The sequence below is a fragment of the Phyllobates terribilis genome, unplaced genomic scaffold (genome assembly GCF_046119375.1).
Source record: "Phyllobates terribilis strain yellow unplaced genomic scaffold, ASM4611937v1 Scaffold_2__4_contigs__length_985480577, whole genome shotgun sequence".
NCBI classification, from domain to species: Eukaryota; Metazoa; Chordata; class Amphibia; order Anura; family Dendrobatidae; genus Phyllobates; species Phyllobates terribilis.
In genome coordinates, this window is record NW_027362762.1 from 638,791,435 (window position 1) to 638,812,087 (window position 20,653).

Consider the following 20,653-nt stretch of genomic DNA (forward strand, 5'->3'; position numbering starts at 1 on the left):
CATCCTGCATGGGGCATTATTTGGGGGTGGGTGGTGTGTGACATCCTGCATGGGGCATTATAAGAGGGGAAGTGGGGAAGTGACATCCTGCATGGGGCATTATAAGGGAGGGGGGGTGACATCCTGCATGGGGCATTATAAGGAGGGTGGGTGTGTGACATACTGCATGGGGCATTATAAGGAGGGGGAGTGTGACCTCCTGCATGGGGAATTATAAGGGAGGGGGTGGTCTGACATACTGCATGGGGCATTGAAAAGGGGGGAAGTGACATCCTGCAAGGGGCATTATATGGGGGGGGGAGAGGTGACATCCTGCATGGGGCATTTTATGGGGGGTAGAGGTGACATCCTGCATAGGGCATTAAAAGGGGGGTGTCATCCTGCATGGGGCATTATAAGGGGGGAAGAGCCTGCATGGAGCGTTACATGGGGGCCAATATTCTGTATGGAGTCTTAGATGGGGGACAGTATCCTGTATGGAGCGTTATATGGGGACCAGTATCCTGTATGGAGCATTATATGGTGCCCATAATACTGTATGGAGGACTATACTGTCCGGTCTGCACTGTGCGCTGTGAGGATTCGCCGGTTTCTGAGCTATTGTAGAATTTACAATAGATATCGCTCGTGTAATGGGGCATTATAAGGGGGGAACAGCCTGCATGGAGCGTTATATGGGGGCCAATATTCTGTATGGAGCGTTATATGGGGGTCAGTATTCTGTATGGAGCGTTATATGGGGACAGTATTCTGTATGGAGCGTTATATGGGGGCCAGTATTCTGTATGCAGTGTTATATGGGGACCAGTATCCTGTATGGAGCGTTATATGGGGACCAGTATCCTGTATGGAGCATTATATGGGGACCAGTATCCTGTATGGAGCATTATAAGGGGGTCAGTATCCTGTATGGAGCATTATATGGTGCCCATAATACTGTATGGAGGACTACACTGTCCGGTCTGCACTGTGCGCTGTGAGGGTTCGCTGGTTTCTGAGCTATTGTGGAATTTACAATAGATATCGCTCATGTAATGTAAGAAGTGAAATCCTTGTCCTTGTATTATATATATATTTCTCTGTGGTATCTGTGCATCATGAATCATGGTATGTGTTAAAGGGGCCCACTGAAACTCTGTCGCCCAGGGCCCACTAAAAACTGGAGCCGGCCCTGGGGGTAAGTATAACAGGTTTTATTTTTTTTTAATACAATTAATTAACTAGGAGTGGGGGGAATCAGAGATGCACAGGGGGGGTGAGAGATGCACGGTGGGGCCCTTCATGCCCCCTATGAAGGGCAGGGGAGGGGGCCCAAAAATTCTTGCACAGGGGCCCACTACAGTCTGTGTCCGCCCCTGATGATTAGTGAATAAATAATAAAATAAACACTTAAAAAAAGGTTGGGGTCACATTCCTCCTACCTGCCAGAATCTCCAGTGCCTCTTTTGATTAGCAGGCCCTACTGCTCATCATCATTGAGACAACGTAGGACGTCACGCCAGGCCTACTAATCAGAAAAGGCACTGGAGAGGTCAGCAGGTAGGAGGAGGTTCAGGCTGTGTGCCCACTATGCGTTTTTCAAGCGTTATTGCGGAATTTCCGCAGCGAAAACGCTTAAAAAACGCTTGGTAATACGTGCCCCATGGTCCCCAATGATAATCCGCATGTGCTGTGCGCATGCTGCGGAAATTTCCGCTGCGGATTATCATTGCGGAAAAAAACGCAGTATGTCCATTAATTTTGTGGACACGCAGCGTAATTGCCGCCATTGACTTGCATTGAATCGCTTAATATCCGTATGAGCACATGTGAACAAGCGGACATTATGCGATTCTATGTGCGGATGGTACCCAGGTTTGGAGAAGAGGAGACTCTCCTCCAGACTCTGGTACCATAGATCCTGTTAAAAAAATAATTTAAAATAAAAAATAAAGATTATACTTACCTTCTGATGGCCCCCAGTGTTTTCTCTGGTGCGTCTGTTGTATGGGTCGTGGTGGTGTGAAAGGACCTGCCATGACGTCATTTAGTCATGTGACAGGTTATCGGCGGTCGCGTGACCTGTCACATGACTAAATTACGTCATGGCAGGTCCTTTCACGCCACCGCGAGCAGTGCAAGAGAGCGGACGCAGGAGAGAAATGACCAGGGGCCATCGGAAGGTAAGTATAATCTTTATTTTTTACCATTCTTATTCTTTTTTTTAACCATTACTTGGTCACACTATATAAATCCATGCCAGTTGCATGGATTTATATAGTGTGCCCAAGTTGTCAAGCACTTTTCCAAGTGATGCTAAAATTGCTTGGAAAAGCGCTTGATAACCCGCATGCAGAAATGCATGTGAAGAACGCTTGACAAACGCTTCTACCTGGCGGGAAAAACGCATGTACAATCCGCATGTACAATCCGCATTTACAATCCGCATTTACAATCCGCATGCATTTTTCCTGCCAGGGAGAAGCAGAAAAAATCAGCAGCATTTCGGCATCGTGGGCACATAGCCTCACAGGGCTCCAATTTGGTACTAAGGATGACCGCGGCACGAGGATCCTGGGAATCTTTTTGCTGAACTCTAGTTTAGTAACTCCTGAAAGGATTTAGTTCTTTTTACTGACATAACACAAATGCTCTGCTATCCTTTTTTTTTACTTTTCTGATAGTATAACCTACAGTGAATCTTACATGTTGTACACAATACACTACTGCAGTTACATAATAAAACTCTCAATCCTGCGACACGCGGCATATGGTATCTCTACCTTTCTTATTTGTGCCAAATCCACATACGTACATTATACCTACTATCTCAACATTTGCTTGATGTGCTTTTGTGATGTGTGCACTTTGCTTGTGTGACATGCGTACATAATGCTTGTGTGGGCTGTGCTTGTGTGACGTGTGCATAATACTTGTGTGATGTGCGCACTGTTCTTGTGTGACGCGTGTATAGTGCTTATGTGACATGTGTGCATAGTATGTGTATGACATGTGCGCTGTGCGTGTATGACATGTGCATTTTGCTTGTGTTATATATGCTTAGTTTGTGTGATGTGCGCTGTGCTTGTGAGACGTGTGCATAGTGCTGGAATAGTGTGAAAATTGTAAAATGCTATTTATTGCAGTGATTCGGCCTTAGTAAAATACAGTATATGAATTGCATTGCAGGGTGTGGGATTTATACTGCAGGGAGGTACACAATGTTAGGCAGGCGCTACACAATGTCTTTGACTGAGACACTTTGTGGGTCCAATGATCATGTTGTGCTGTGGTCCCTGTCAACAAAAAGAGGAGCAGCAACGGAGAGCTGGCGCAGGAGCAGGGTAGGGTGAGCATTGTTTTCTTTGGTATTTTTTATCTGCAAACTATGGGCAAATGAAAATTAACTGAGGACAACCTGTTTAATGAAGCAATAAGGGGCATGACAAAGTAAAACAGTACTTGTTGAACCTTGCATTCTACACTGTTATTTTTCATTGATTGCTGGGTGAAGGATAAAATAAATTGTATATGGGCTTGTGGGGTTTGTGTGTCAGAGCAGCCTTCTAGTACCAGTCCTGTTAATGACTGACCGCAATTAGAGTTCATGAGAACTCAGTCCGCGCTGTGGAAAATTGCCTCACTTGGCTGCTCTCAGAGGTAGACACAGGAACAGTTATTTTTCTGGTTTATTTAAAATGTGGTATAAACCAGAGCGGAGGTTAACAAAATAAACATGGTCTTTCTGGCATAACGACAATGCAAAAGATAGCGTACAGCATAGTCCTTATACATGTGGGATTCGCACGCTCAGGATACAACAGGCTTGAGCTCTCACTGGAGTACTACACTGGAGTCTTTCCTGTCTCCAAACACACCACAGAAAAAAAACCTCAGTGGCTGGACATTTTAACTTGCCCAACCATACCCAGAGGTGGAGATATGGTGAGTAGGCGTCTGGCCCATCTCTTATACACCTACTCACAAAAAACCCAACCCTGCCATGGCTGATTAACCCCTAAGCACAAAACAAGCTGGAGAGAAACTTCAGGGTTTCGCATCACGGAAGATAACAATCTTCATGATACATACAGTACAGACCAAAAGTTTGGACACACCTCATTTAAAGATTTTTCTGTATTTTCTTGACTATGAAAATTGTACATTCACACTGAAGGCATCAAAACTATGAATTAACACATGTGGAATTATATAGTTAACAAAAAAGTGTGAAACAACTGAAAATATGTCTTATATTCTAGGTTCTTCAAAGTAGCCACCTTTTGCTTTGATGACTGCTTTGCACACTCTTGGCATTCTCTTGATAAGCTTCAAGAGGTAGTCACCAGAAATGGTCTTCCAACAATCTTGAAGGAGTTCCCAGAGATGCTTAGCACTTGTTGGCCCTTTTATCTTCACTCTGCAGTCCAGCTCACCCCAAACCATCTCGATTGGGTTCAGATCTGGTGACTGTGGAGGCCTGGTCATCTGGCGTAGCACCCCATCATTCTCCTTCTTGGTCAAATAGCCCTTACACAGCCTGGAGGTGTGTTTGGGGTCATTGTCCTGTTGAAAAATAAATGATGGTCCAACTAAACGCAAACCGGATGGAATAGCATGCCGCTGCAAGATGCTGTGGTAGCCATGCTGGTTCAGTATGCCTTCAATTTTGAATAAATCCCCAACAGTGTCACCAGCAAAGCACCGCCACACCATCACACCTCCTCCTCCATGCTTCACGGTGGGAACCAGGCATGTAGAGTCCATCCGTTCACCTTTTCTGCGTCGCACAAAGACACGGTGGTTGGAACCAAAGATCTCAAATTTGGACTCATCAGACCAAAGCACAGATTTCCACTGGTCTAATGTCCATTCCTTGTGTTCTGTAGCCCAAACAAGTCTCTTCTGCTTGTTGCCTGTCCTTAGTAGTGGTTTCTTAGCAGCTATTTTATCATGAAGGCCTGCTGCACAAAGTCTCCTCTTAACAGTTGTTGAAGAGATGTGTCTGCTGCTAGAACTCTGTGTGGAATTGACCTGGTCTCTAATCTGAGCTGCTGTTAACCTGCGATTTCTGAGGCTGGTGACTCGGATAACTTATCCTCAGAAGCAGAGGTAACTCTTGGTCTTCCTTTCCTGGGGTGGTCCTCATGTGAGCCAGTTTCTTTGTAGCGCTTGATGGTTTTTGCAACTGCACTTTGGGACACTTTCAAAGTTTTACCAATTTTTCGGACTGACTGACCTTCATTTCTTAAAGTAATGATGGCCACTCGTTTTACTTTACTTAGCTGCTTTTTTCTTGCCATAATACAAATTCTAACAGTCTATTCAGTAGGACTATCAGCTGTGTATCCACCAGACTTCTGCACAACACAACTGATGGTCCCAACCCCATTTATAAGGCAAGAAATCCCACTTGTTAAACCTGACAGGGCACACCTGTGAAGTGAAAACCATTTCTGGTGACTACCTCTTGAAGCTCATCAAGAGAATGCCAAGAGTGTGCAAAGCAGTCATCAAAGCAAAAGGTGGCTACTTTGAAGAACCTAGAATATAAGACATATTTTCAGTTGTTTCACACTTTTTTGTTAAGTATATAATTCCACATGTGTTAATTCATAGTTTTGATGCCTTCAGTGTGAATGTGCAGTTTTCATAGTCAAGAAAATACAGAAAAATCTTTAAATGAGAAGGTGTGTCCAAACTTTTGGTCTGTGCTGTATCTCCCCTCACATACATTTTCAGCGACCCTGTCACAGTGTATACTGTATGTATAGTGACAATCCCACTTACCTCTAGAAATTGTGCACTGACTTTAAATATGGGTACCGGTAGTCCATTTGCACGAGATGCACCTACATGCTCCTGGATTGTCCCAAATAGCTGACGGACAGCGCGAGGAATGATACCAAGCTCTGTTTCACTAACCATAAGATCAAAGCCACTGCCCATTGTATGTGTTTTTCCAGCACCAGTCTGAAATCATTAAAATCATGCAAACATGACACTGTTAAAAAAGGCAATAAAACAGGCATACAATTAAATAGAAATGACAGATATAAAGTAGAGAAAAAAAATGTCCATATTTACCTGACCATAAGCCAGAACTGTAGCATTGTAGCCCTGGAAGCAACCCTCCACCAAACCACGTGCACAAGTATCGTAGACTTTGACTTGTTCAGTTTCTATGTCAAACACATAATCATAAGTGAAGGCCTTGTCCTTACCCAAAAGTACCTGGGGTTCTCCTGGGTAAACCCATGTGCATATATGGCATCCTTCAGCCTGTTCTTTATTGCTTTGAGGACGAATCCTAAATGAATCAGTAAAAAAGAAATTTATTAGCAAAGTGTAACATTATAAAATTAAAGACTTGGCCACATTTTCTTTTTCTTTTCAAGAAAAAGAGTCACCAGAAAATGACCTATTGTGTAAAAAATATTTTTTATGTTAAATGTATTTTTAATATTAGTATTTTTTTCACATCACTATCTATATTTAAAAATATCATTAATTTTGCAATTTTCATACTGGCTACTAAATCTAATATTAGACTCAATTGAACATTAAGCAGCAACAGACGAGCTCTGACACATTTATTTCTACACGGTAGCTTTCTAGGCATGCTCCGATCTAGACAAAGTCAGTGTGAATGGAGGGGGAGTAGGTGAGCTGTGACCATCACCTATTGTGAATGGTGGATCCTGTGTTATTTACTATATTACAGGTGTTACACTTCATTGTAATCATGTTTGTAATGATAATGACTGCTGAAAAGTAATCTGTACAGAAAAGAAATATCAGTCTAGTATGAGCATTCACTGCCAGTGTCAAAATTGCAAGTTTACTGATTTTATTTTTTTAATATACAGTACAGATCAAAAGTCTGGAAAGACCTCTTCATGCAATGGTTTCCTTGTTCTTATTGCAATTGCACATTCAGACTGATTCAGGCAGCAAAACAGTGAAGGAACGCATATAAAGATCGATTGTTCTCAGTGGGAGAAACCAAATAATAATCTTCTAATAAGTGATGTTACAAAGCAAGCTTTCCAGACTTCTTGTAACCACTTATTTTTGTTAGTCATTAAAATGTATCATAACTACAAGATTGTTATTTTGTTTCTCCCACTGAGAACAATCAATCTTTTTTCAACAGGCTAACATGGTACCAAACCTTTTTTTTCTTGGAACACATATAGAAACAAGGAATAACTTGTCCATTCCACTCTCCCCCACATGTCTCCCCTCTCCCCGCCACGATGTCCTGTTTGAAGCAATAAAGGACGATTTTAATCATAGGATTTGGTGAGTGCTGCCTTTCTTTTTTCTATTCTTCATGAAGTTTGATGTACTTGGCTACTTACTGCCCCACCTTATGAATCCCTGGAGTATTGACTTGGCACCTGTCCACACTGCCAAAAGTACCAATACCTGGTTTACAAACAACAGTATCACTGTGCTTGATTGGCCAGTAAACTCACCTGACCTTAACCCCATAGAGAACCTATGGGGTATTACCAAAAGGAAGATGAGAGACACCAGACCCAACAATACAGACGAGCTGAAGGCTGCTATCAAAGCAACCTGGGCTTCCATAACACCTCAGCAGGGCCACAGGCTGATCGCCTCCATGCCACGCCGCATTGATGCAGTAATTGATGCAAAAGGAGTCCCAACCAAGTATTGAGCGCATTCACTGAACATACATTTCAGTAGGCCAACATTTCGGATTTTACAAACATTTTTCAAGCTGTTGTTATAAAGTATTCTAATTTACTGAGATAATGACTTTTGTATTTTCATTGGCTGTAAGCCATAATCATCAACATTAACAAAAATAAACACTTGAAATAGATCACTCTGTTTGCAATGACTCTATATAATATATGAGTTTCACTTTTTGTATTGAAGAACTGAAATAAATTAACTCTTTGATAATATTCTAATTTTGTGAGAAGCACCGGCATATGCACTAACAAACTTTAGTTTACTCTTTTTTAAGTCCATAGCAAGGGTTGGGCTAGGCACCCTCCTGTTGCCGAAGCATAGGTAGAGGCTGTCTTTCTCCCGACTTCCCCTAGGGCTGCCACTCCAGTGTTGGCCAAGGGTGCACAATGTTGTAGATATGCAGGAAACTTCACACTCTGAATTGCAAAAGGTCATGGTTGTAACTAACGCACACTGAAGACACCCAATCTATGAAGACACCCAGTATATGGAGACCTATACAAAGGGGTTATCTGGGACATCGCATATTTTTCTCTATGGGGCTAAGAACTTACAGCCAGGTAGTTGGCTACCTGGCGCCACCTCAGAGCTGTCAAGGACAGCTGCTGACGACGATTCTGTGGCTTCCAGTGATGTCATGTCGACAGAGCATCTTCTTCTCTTCAGCTCTGCACAGTCAATGGGACATCACTACCAATGTCTTACTGATTGACAGCCACTTCCTAACTGCAGGGAGCAGGCGGTGAATCAGCATGACATTGGTAGCAACGCCCCGTCGACAGACCAGAGTGGAAGAGAAAGATTCTTTGTTGACATGAAGTTAAATGAAGCAGGAGAATCACCAGAAACAGTGGTCCATGACTACAGAGATGAGCACCGGGCAGAACAGGCAAGTAGTTAGCAACTATCGGCCTGTAAGTTCTTAGCCTCATATGGAAAAATAAGCAAAGTCCCACACAACCCCTTTGAAGACAATCCTCCATGGGACAAAATTATACAAAGTAGCTCATATCTAAAGCATCTCATTCAGCCAACTGGTACCCAACTCTGTACTAAAGAGCAGCAATAAACAGAAACACTGCTGTCTACAGACTTGTCTCATCATTTTACCACATAATGCACTGAAAAACGACAAAATAAATTTCAAGTACGGGTAAATGGTTAAAAAAAAATAGGTTTTGCTGTTATAACATTCATTGAGCACTAAAAATGACCGGACAACATAATCTTTCAGGTGAGTATTATTACGACGATACCAACTTTGAAAATTTTTTATTTTGCTGTTATTGGTGTAAAAACATTTCACATTTTAAAAAAATATATATATATTTTTTGAGACATGTTATACTTTAATTTTTATGGCTATTGAGCTGTGTGAAGACTTGTTTCTTGTGTGGCGAGTTGTTTTCATAATTATCATTCCGATGTTTTTATAGCAAATTTAGAGGAAGGTTTCCGAACCAAAAATGGCAATTCCGTAGTTTAATTTTACTTTGTAATAAGGGCAGTTTTTCTGTGAGGAGATGATGGTCAAATTTATTTTTAGCAGCATAGATTTGGAAGTAGTGACCGCCTCTACAGTTGGCCGATCTCTCCTCCCCTCAGTCTAAGCGCTTATTTATAATGGCCAATTATTGGGATTGAGCGTTCCTGTGAATGCTTGTTTACATAATTGTTTCCATAATTGGCCAGGCTGCCAAGCACACCAGCAAACAAACAAATTGTTTATTTGTTGGGTAGCATGATTTTTAAGCTTGTTTATAAATCATTGTTTTCGGTGGTACATGTCCTGTGTTATATAGACAGGTCAAATTCATATGTTATATCATTCAATAGTAAGTGTGACAAAGAAGAGTAAACAATTTATGCATAAAAAATATTTTTCCCATATTAAAATTATAAAAAGTGTCTAATTAACTTAATTACCTATGTCCAAAACATCTGTATACATAATATACAGTGGCTGGAGAAAGTATTCACCCCCCTTGGCATTTTTTGTGTTTTGCTACCTCACAACCTGGAATTTCACTATTTTTTTTGAGGGTTTGCATCAGCTCATGTAAGGAACATGCCTACAACTGTGAACATTTGGTTTTCTTTTTATTGTGAAGCAAACAACAAATAGGACAAAATAACTGAAAACTTCAGTGTGCATAACTATTCACCGCCCCTAAAGTCAGTACTTTGTAGAGCCTCCTTTTGCAGCAATTACAGCTTCAAGTCGCTTTGGATTAGTCTCTATCAGCTTTCCACATCTGGCCACTGAGATTGTAGCCCATTCCTCAAGGCAAAATTGCTCCAGCTCCTCTAAGTTAGATGGTTTCCTCTGGTGAACACCAATCTCAAAGTCTGACCACAGATTCTCAATTGGATTAAGGTCTGGGCTTTGACTAGTCCACTCTAAAACATTTACAAGTTTCCCCTTAATCCACTCGAGTGTTGCTTTAGCAGGATGCTTTGTGTCATAGTCTTGTTGGAAGGTGAACCTTCATCCCAGTCTCAAATCACTGACAGACTGAAACAGGTTTTGCTCACAAATATCCCTGTAGCTTGTACCATCCATCAACTCTGACCATTTTCCCTGTCCCTGCTACCGAAAAACATCCCCACAGCATGATGCTGCCACCACAATGTTTCATTGTGGGGATGGTTTTCTTGGGGTGATGAGCTGTATTGGTTTGGTGCCAGACATAGCGTTTACCTTGGTGACCAAAATGTTCAATTTTGGTCTCATCTGACCACAGCACCTTCCTCCATACATTAGGGGAGTCTCCCACATGTCTTTTGGCAAACTCAAAACGAGGCTTACAATTATTTGCTGTAACTAAAGGATTTTTCTGCCCACTCTTCCATAAAAGACACCTCTATGGAGTGTACGGCTTATTGTAGTCCTATGGACGAATACTCCAGTCTATGCTTGGGAACTCTGCAGCTCCTTCAGGGTTACCTTTGGTCTCTGTACTGCCTCTTTGATTAATGTCATCCTTGCCTGGGCTGAGAGTTTTGGTGGGCAGCCCTCTGGCAGGTTTGTTGTGGTACCATGTTCTTTCCATTTGACGATTATGGATTTGTTGATACTCCGAGGGAATCATCAGATATTGGGATATTTTTTCATAACCCAACCCTGACTTCTACTTCTCAACAACTTTGTCCCTGCCTAGTTTGGAGAACTCCTTGATCTTCATGGTGTTGTTTGGCTAGTGGTGCCTCTTGCACATGCCAATTTTTAGTTATTTTTTCTGTTTGATTTGTTTATTCATGCCTATATTTTTATCACTTCACCAACCTAGACTATTTATTGATGATGCATCACACACAAATCAGATTACAAAATATTTAAACACAGGTTGTAATGTAACAAAATAGGTAAATAGCTAAGGGGGTGAATACTTTCCTCATACATCCCACCTGTCTGTCCATACCTTATGGTGACCGCCATTTATCGGTGTCTGACCATCCTCCAAGTGCATGCCTGCACTGGCTTCCCCTGCGCTCGGGTCATATGATAGTTACAGGCCAAATTCCCAAAGTACATCACCTGGAGGCCGCCTGTTTTTCTAGTTATGATCTATCTATTATCATAAACCTCTTGGCGTCACAGCTAGTTTTGGCCTGTATGTCTGACAATTTTTTTTCTTCACTTTTCTCGTCTCGTTCCAGGTGCCATAACTTTTATATTTTTTAGTTTTTTCCAGGATGAGTTTTATTTCTCAGTGGCATCATTTTGAGTTTACATCCCTTGTTTATTTTTTTTAATTATTATTTTTTTGAGCAGATATGAACAAAAAAACATTAAATCAGGAATTCTTTTTTACATTTTATTTTTTTCAGAGTTCAATGTGTAGTATAATTGACATGATAATGGCATTCTGCAGGTCGATACTTTTACAATGATACCCAATTTATAACTTTTTTTTATGCTTTACTACTTTTTCACAAGAAAAATTACTTATTTCAAAAAGTCACTTTTTTCAGTTCTTTTTCATTTTCTCTTTAGCGAACTTTAGTGGGGATTGTATTTTGTATAACAATCTGTAGATTTCAATGGTGCATTTTGAAATACAAATGAATTAAAAAAAAATGGCAATTAAGGCATAGTTTTCCATATTTTGCTTTACAACATTGACCATTTAGGATCGAAATGAATAGTTTTATAGTATGGGTCATTAAGAATGCGACAATTCCAAATATGCAATGTTTTTGCAGAGAGTTAATTAAAACAGTGATTTTACGATTTCATAATACAAGGTGAGTTGAGTGAGGCCAGACACGTTTGCGTTTAAATGTGGCCAAAAATATGCAAATTGCATACTTGTGGTCATATGACTGCCCATTCCCAGCGACAGCACTGGAGAATCCTGACAGCATGCATTTTGCACACTATGAGGATTCACAAGTCTGCAGTCACACTGACGAATTAAACCCCAAGTCTGAAGAGCGTGGTAAAAGTGGTGTGCGCATCGCTACAAATCTTACCTCAATCGAAGACTGAAGTTAACTTTGATGCAGAAAGTACGCCACAGCTCATAATGAATTAGACGAGTGAGCATCACCACGCCCCGTCCCACCTATTTTGGCAGAGCTGGCCAATGTTGAAAATATATATAACTTTTTGAAGCCTTTACACCAATTTTGTGGCATAAAAGCTTAATTAATTGAGGCATATGTATTTTATCCTTAATTACCTCTGACTTTCTTTTACAGTTGATTCTTTTTCTCCTACATATTCCTCTACAATATTCATGGAAACTGAGCATATACCACTCAGCTGAGATCAGACAGCCGGTGGGAAACAGAAAGTATGAATACATTTTTGAAATACAGTATCTGAATATATATGACTTGCTATTAAACCCAATCTACGCCCGGGTGGTGAGCATTATTGTTGGTATATGGTCCTCTATCCTGGTATGTGCTCCCCAATTCTGGTCCCCCATTCTGGTTTATGCTCCCCCATCCTGGTCCACGCTCCCCCATCCTGGTATATGTTCCTCCATCCCCTGGTCCCCCATCCTGGTATATGCTCCCCCATCCTGGTATATGCACCCAATCATGGTATATGACATCCTGGTATATGCACCCAATCATGGTATATGATCCCCCATCCTGGAATATGCTCCCTCATCCTGGAATATGCTCCCTCATCCTGGTATATGCTTCCCCATCCTAGTATATGCTTCCCCATCCTAGTATATGCTCCCTCATCCTGGCATACGCTCCCCAATCCTGGTATATGGTCCCCCATCCTGGTATATGGTCCCCTATCCTGGTATATGCTCCCTCATCCTGGTATATGGTCCACCATCCTGGTATATGGTCCTCCATCCTGGTACATGCTCCCTCATCCTGGTATATGCCCCCCTCATCCTGGTCCCCTATCCTGGTATACGTTTCCCCATCCTGGTAGATGCTCCCCCATCCAGGTCCATGCTCTCACATAGTTGTATAAGCTCTCTGCCATCCTGGCATATGCTCCCACATCCTGGTATATGCTCCCCAATCCTGGTCCCCCATCCTGGTATATGCTCCCTCATCCTGGTATATGATTTCCTATCCTGGTAAATGCTCCCTCATCCTGGTATATGGTCCACCATCCTGGTAAAAGGTCCTCCATCCTGGTATATGCTCCCCCTCATCCTGGTCCCCTATCCCGGTATACGTTCCCCCATCCTGGTCCCCTATCCTGGTATATGCTCCCCCATCCTAGTCCATGCTCTCACATCGTGGTATATACTTTCTGCCATCCTGGTATATGCTCCCCCATCCGGGTATATGCTCCCCAATCCTGGTCCCCCATCCTGGTATTTTCTCCCTCATCCTGGTCCCCCATGCTGGTATATGCTCCCCAATTCTGGTCCCCCATCCTGGTATATGCTCCCCAATCCTGGTCCCCCATCCTGGTATATGCTCCCTCATCCTGGTATATGATTTCCTATCCTGGTAAATGCTCCCTCATCCTGGTATATGGTCCACCATCCTGGTAAAAGGTCCTCCATCCTGGTATATGCTCCCCCTCATCCTGGTCCCCTATCCCGGTATACGTTCCCCCATCCTGGTCCCCTATCCTGGTATATGCTCCCCCATCCTAGTCCATGCTCTCACATCGTGGTATATACTTTCTGCCATCCTGGTATATGCTCCCCCATCCGGGTATATGCTCCCCAATCCTGGTCCCCCATCCTGGTATTTTCTCCCTCATCCTGGTCCCCCATGCTGGTATATGCTCCCCAATTCTGGTCCCCCATCCTGGTATATGCTCTCCAATCCTGGTCCCCAATCTCCTTCCATCCATAAATTTAAAAAAAAAAAAAAACTCCTACTCACCTTTCCACCGCTCCCCTGCAGAATGTCGCCTACATTATTTAAATAAAATGGCGCCGGAATCAGCACGTGCACATACCGCGCTATCTGGCGCCATTTTGTTGAAGACACCAATCTCCGGAGAGGCCGGAGGAGGAGTATGGCGCCTGAGTCAGTGACTGCACATAGCGCGATTTCCGGCGCCAAAATTTTTTTTTCTTAACTCTTACAAAAAAAAGCAATACAAAGCCACAGAAAAAAACAACTAAAATCAATATCAACTACAGTTGGTGTGCATGCTAGTTAAAAGTGACTGTACACAGTTTCTTCATATCTTGAGTAATCCTTTTTGTGAAGGGGGAATAATTGTTTTTTAAAAAATACAAAAGAAAATTCCTCAAAATGCAGACGTTTAACTGCAAAGGTCTACCTCAACATGTGTGCATTTCAAAACCATCCATTTTTTTGCATATGTTTTACGAATCAAACATTAAATGTGTACAAGCCACACTAATACAGTGCCTTGTTGTATGCGTTGGCCTTTTGGATATATAACGTATTTTTCGGACTATAAGACGCACTGGACCATAAGACGAACCCCAAATTTTAGGGTGGAAAATGGGAAAAAAAAATATTTTTTATAAGATGGGGGTCCGTCTTATAGTCTGAATAGGTATCTTACCTGGGGGGGCGGTGGAGCTGGGGTCACAGGAGGCAGGGTCCTTCAGGAAGCTGGCGGAAGTGGAGGCATGCTGGTACCTGGTGGCTGGGGGCCTGGTGCTGGGGGCCTGGTGCCCTGGTACCTGGGGTGCTGGGGGCCTGGTGCGGGGGCCTGGGGTGCTAGTGCGGGGGCCTGGGGTGCTGGTGCCTGGCCTGGGGTGTGGGTGCCTGGCCTGGGTGCTGGGGGCCTGGGGTGCTTGTGCGGGGGCCTGGGGTGCTGGTGCCTGGCCTGGGGTGCGGGTGCCTGGCCTGGGGTGCTGGTGCCTGGGGTGCTGGGGGCCTAGGGTGCTGGTGCGGGGGCCTGGGGTGCTGGTGCGGGGGCCTGGGGTGCTGGTGCGGGGGCCTGGCCTGGGGTGCTGGTGCCGGAACAAGAGGTGAGGCAAGCCGGTATCTGGCTGGGGGCCGGGCCTGGCCGGGTACCAGGGCCGGTGTATTGCTGTGAGCGGAGTTTGCAGAGCAGAGTGAGCGGCTTCCGGTGGCCGTGGCCATGTTCCTTAAGATGTGCTCTACAGGAAAATGGCCGCCGACTCGGCAGAGAGCATGCGCCGGCTCCGGCGGCCATTTTCCTGTAGAGCACAGCTTCAGAAACATGGCCACGGCCACGGGAAGCCGCTCACTCTGCTCTGCAAACTCCGCTCACAGCAATACACCAGCCCCGGTACCCGGCCAGGCCCGGCCGCCAACCAGATACGGGCCCTCCTCACCTCTTCTTCCGCCGCCGCCCTGCGATACCGCTCCACCACCACCGGTAAGTTGCGTTCGGACCATAAGACGCACCCCCTATTTTCCTCCCAAATTGGGGGGAAAAAAAGTGCGTCTTATGGTCCGAAAAATACGGTATATACTTAGAATTTCTTATCTTGTCATAAGGGGAATTTGCTGAAAAAATAGATGTTTTTTTTAATCTATACATTTAAATGTGCATGTCTGTTTTTGCACGTGTTTTACTAGCTCAACTTGAAAACCATACATGTCACACGTATACTGTGGCCTACAGCCACTTTTCGCTTTCTGTAGGTTTATACCTACCTAGTATTTATTGTTAAGTCCTTTTTGTCAATAGTTGAATAATTGGGGTTGAAATGATTGTCAAAAATTAATTACAGTCTTGTGCAAAATGTATGGTAAAATACAAAGTGGCAATGACAATGAACAAGGTAGTGTAAAAGAAAAAAAAACATGGCCAAGAATGTAGGAGCTACTAGCACCACCACCACCGGCACCAGCCGTCTAGGTAGTATTACTACCAAGAGCAGGTCACAATTGGCTTTCTTTACTTCCAACATAGATAATTGTGGAGATAAAGTAGAGGGCATTATGGAAAATAAGGCACATCAATTGTCTCAGTCACATCGGTATTGATGTCACCTCTGACAGTGACACTATCAGTAAGCGTTCTGCACACAACGTTCTGTTTAATTACAAATGACTAACAACAATAATTTTTGGACTTGTTTTTTTATTTTAGAGAACATGAAAAGTCTATTAGTGTTATTAAATCGGCTGATGATTACTAGCAGATTACCATCCATCTCTATCGTGAGATCACTTTGGCTTTACTAAGGCTGTAATTGTTTTAAATAGCTTAAAAGGGAGTGCTAGGAGACCTCAGAGTATTAAATATGTCTTTTCAGGGTCATTGTAAGCTTGTGATTTGCCGCAAATCACATTTCCTAGTACATAAAATATTTGAACATGCTGGTGTCCCTTGGCTATTCTCTTACATTACCATACACCTTGGGCCATGATATTATGCATTCCAGCTCCTTATGAACCATTTAAAGGGAACATGTCAGCAGAAATAATGCTATTAACCTGCATATATGCGGTTAATCTGCAGGTTAACAGCATTATTATGCTGCCCGGCACCAGCACGCAGCAGAATGCAGCAGGGAGAAAATGAACTTTATTCTCCCTGCCAGCATTCAAGTTTCAGTCATGGGGCGGGGACGCCGTGGGTTCAGTCATCGCTCTGAGAACACAGAGTGGCATCTGTAACCGCACCCCCAACTGACACTCCCTCTGCATTGGGGCTGTCTATCAGTCAGGGCTGGAGGCGTAGTTACAGCCATATACAGTTCATTTTCTCCCCGCTGCATTTGGCTGTGTGCAGACGCCGGGCAGCATAATAACGCTGTTAGCCTGCAGATTAACTTCATATCTACAGGTTAATAGCGTTATTTCTGGTGACAGGTTTCCTGTAAGTCACTTTTTTAGATAATTTGTTCACCGTCTGCATTCGTCCATGAGTATGACATTATACAGAAATTTCCTGTTATGTGTCATGTATTGTTTTGTATTATTATATTCCTCTTTGACGCTTGAAGATAATTTTTATTTTCCACAGTGCAGTTTTTTAATTGCTGAGTCTTAAACTGAATCATTATAAGTTGTAGCACCATATCCCAAGCTACGGATTTTTTACTTACCATGATTGATCTCCCACTTTGTTTGTTGAGCACATTATCTGTTACCCTAAATATCTTATACCCGTTAATACTTTCTGAAACTGTAGTATGTTTTTGTATTTATATTTAGCCTGATGAATGGTCTGTAACCCAAAATCATGCGCTCACAAGAAAATATATTCATAAATGCAGAGAGTCTTGTTTGGATCTGGAAAAACTGCAATAAATAAGTTTTGACATAAACCTGCTTATTTTGGAGTGATGTTCATTCTCTTTCATTATGTTATGAAGCTAACTGAGCAAATGGTCAGCTCAACTGAAACATGCATCCTTGCTCTAGTTATGTTTTCTAGGAGTTCTGCTACCTGGATTTGTACACACATGGTCAAAATTGTTGGTATCCTTCAGTTAAACTAAAAAAAAAAACCACATTGGTCACTGAAATAACTTGAACTTCAATAGAAATTTACTGAATATTGACTGATAAAGTTATAGCTTCTGAATTGTGATTCAACAGAAAATTTAAAAAAAAATCCCTAATGAAAACGGCCTTGACAGAAATGATGGTAACCATAGAAGATTCAAAATAATTTGACCATAGGGATATGTTAAACTCAGGTGTGTCCTATAATTAGCATCACATGTATCTACAAACTTGTAATCACTCAGTCTGCCTATTTGAAGAGTGAAAAGTAGTCACTGCGTCGGCGACCGATCTTTGCCACATAAGAACAGTTGATCTGCCCACACACTCTTCTGGCACTGAATTCAACTTTGATCCAGCAGACCTATTTTTAAAAAAAAAACAGAATAATCAAATTGAATAAGTGTACTATGGAGAAAGCATGTGATACTTTATCTAATTGCATGGCAGACACTATGTTTCTGGGATTGACGCTAGATTACCTGATTGTAGTTGACAAGGAGTTGCAACAAATGATACAATGTAACTGCTGGTGTTGGATGTGGTTCCTGGCTGTGGTTTTGTAAAAGACTCCCTGCATAAAGATATACCCACATCTGTGGTTCAGGTCATCATCCACAGGTCAAGGGGAAGGTGTGATGAGATTAACTCACATTGTTTGAGTATTTAAACAATCTACCTAGTTTGTCCTACACTGCTCTGCAGGTCAACAAGCCACGCGAACCCACACAATGGTCAATCAACATATTAACAAACATTGATTGTTCAATGACCCTGCATCCCTGTCTTGTAAAGATAGCAGACAATAATCTCTAGTAGCTGATATAAGAGGTAAGCAGCAGCCATTCATCAATTCAGAAACAACAGTTCAATAGTTAAACATTCAAACAACAGTCTATGTCTCTGGGCCTACTGAATTTACGTCTGGCATAATTAAGATTAAATGCTGTGTATAATATAAAATGGCCATCAGTAGGAGACAAGCAGGACAGGGAATGGGAGAGTCCATCAAGGTAGCTTCTCTGAACAATTTCAAGAGTGCTGCATCCCTCTGTAAGACTTTTAACAGCTTTTAACTTTTCCAAGTCAGTTAAATCTCTATTTTGGCCCATTTTGCCTGAGTAAAACAAGCTGCCTAATAATTCTGCACACCTACACAAAGGGTGATGATTTCCTTAGGCCACATCCCCTCCCCTCATTACAGAGATATACATCATCTGATATTATTCATCCAATAAGCGTTCAGGGTTATACAGCTTGGAGTTGGAAAATCTGCATAAAAATGATAATATGGTCAAAATATTAATTTGCCTAATAATTCTACACATAATGTATAAGCTACCACATATGTGTACATGGTATAGGGGTCTTATATTAATTGTTGGGTGATTCCCACTGTTTATACTTATTAGCATGTGCAGAACAAAGCTCGCACCCGATGTCGGGCTAGCCACGTTTTATTTGTTTGCTATGTACTGTGTAAGCAATTTTTGGGATGTGAGCATTGTTGTGCGATGGGGTGTTTTAAAGTTTTCTATGATCAGTCATCGTGCCTTAGAGTGCCAACCTCTGAAGCAAGGTAGAACTATATACTCTTTTGGGGTTAGTCCATCTCAAAGTGAGCAGAATGTTTATTGAATTGAATAATACTATTGGGTGATGTATAATAGAGTCCCAAGTGATTATTTCAGTGATTGTAGTGCAGATTCCTAGAGTATGTTACTAATGATTGCTATATAGAAGTAATTCACAACACTACTGTATATTTCTTGTCAGACATTCCCTATACTATCATTTTATTGATTTATAAAGTCCCCTTGACCTGTATCAATCTTTTATATAAATAAAAATGTAAATGTTCGTTTGTTCAATATCTTAAATCTCCGAAAGTTCTTCACCGATTGCTTTGAAATTTTGACACAACGTTGCATTCGAATACACGCATGTTTTTATATACCTACTATGTTTTTATATACCAGCTGTTGTAAGGATTTGCATGAAGTTGTGACGAAGAATATGATACATGGACCTTGCGGTACACTGAATCCAAATTCACGATGCATGATAGACGGAAAATGCTCTAAGCGATATCCTCGAGCATTAGTATCCAACACAGTTACAGGAAACGATGGATATCCTTTATACAGAAGATGATCAGCAGAAGATGGCGGTAAATTAGCAACCATACAAAAGCGAAATGATGACATCGAAGTAGATAACCGGTAGGTTGTTCCATATTCGCCTTTACAATCAAAAACATACAAAGCGCACATAAACGTGGAATACTGTAACTCCATTAAATCGATCAAATACATTTGTAAGTATGTGAATAAAGGCAGCTACATGGCAGTTTTTGGCGTGCAACCAGATGAAGTGATAGGAATGCGGTCATACATATCGATGAAATCGTACAGTATCAGGCTGGAAGATACATAAGCAGCAATGAAGCTGTATGGCGAATTCTTTCATTTCCCATACATGAACGAAGTCCAGCTGTTGTTCACTTAGCAGTACGTCTAGAAAATGGACAACGCATGTATTTCACAGCTGCAAATGTGCAACCAGTAGCCCTGAATCCACCGGCCACAACGTTAACTGTTTTCTGCATTAATGACGCGTGCAACACGTCACATCCCAATCAAATTCGTGCATTGTTTGCAATCGTATTGACCGCCTGCTCTCCTTCATCTCCAACAGAGTTATGGGAGAAATATAAATCACACATTACTGAAGATATTTTCCGTCCAATATGCAAGGAAAATTCAAATATGAACATGGATTTTACAGCAGAAATCTACAATGAAGCATTGATAATGATTGAAGATTTGTGCTTAGAAATCGCAAACAAAGTTCTCAACCAATTGGAAATGCCATCACTGAATCGATCTGCTGCTGCTTCGTTCGATGTAGAAGCGTCGTGAACAAAATTACAACACGGGTGATCTTTTGTCATATGTGCAATCAAATATTGCTAAGCTAACGCTTGAGCAAAAAGGCATTTACGATCAAATAATGCCGACTATCAATAACGGAGTTGGAGAAATCTTCTTCTTAGATGCGACAGGAGGAACTGGTAAAACATTCCTAATTAGAT

General features: G+C 42.1%; 1 protein-coding gene across 3 annotated transcripts in view; it reads right to left on the reverse strand.

Moving 5' to 3' along the window:
* The window catches only part of KIF21B (kinesin family member 21B), a 456,179-nt gene that overhangs the window by 375,724 nt on the left and 59,802 nt on the right, over positions 1-20,653 (reverse strand). For all 3 annotated transcript variants that reach the window (XM_073666619.1, XM_073666617.1, XM_073666618.1), the window contains exons 2-3: positions 6,067-6,289; positions 5,770-5,952 (exon numbers count right to left, since the gene is read on the reverse strand). In XM_073666619.1, coding sequence (XP_073522720.1) covers positions 5,770-5,952; positions 6,067-6,289 — 406 coding nt within the window. The remainder of the gene's footprint in view (positions 1-5,769; positions 5,953-6,066; positions 6,290-20,653) is intronic.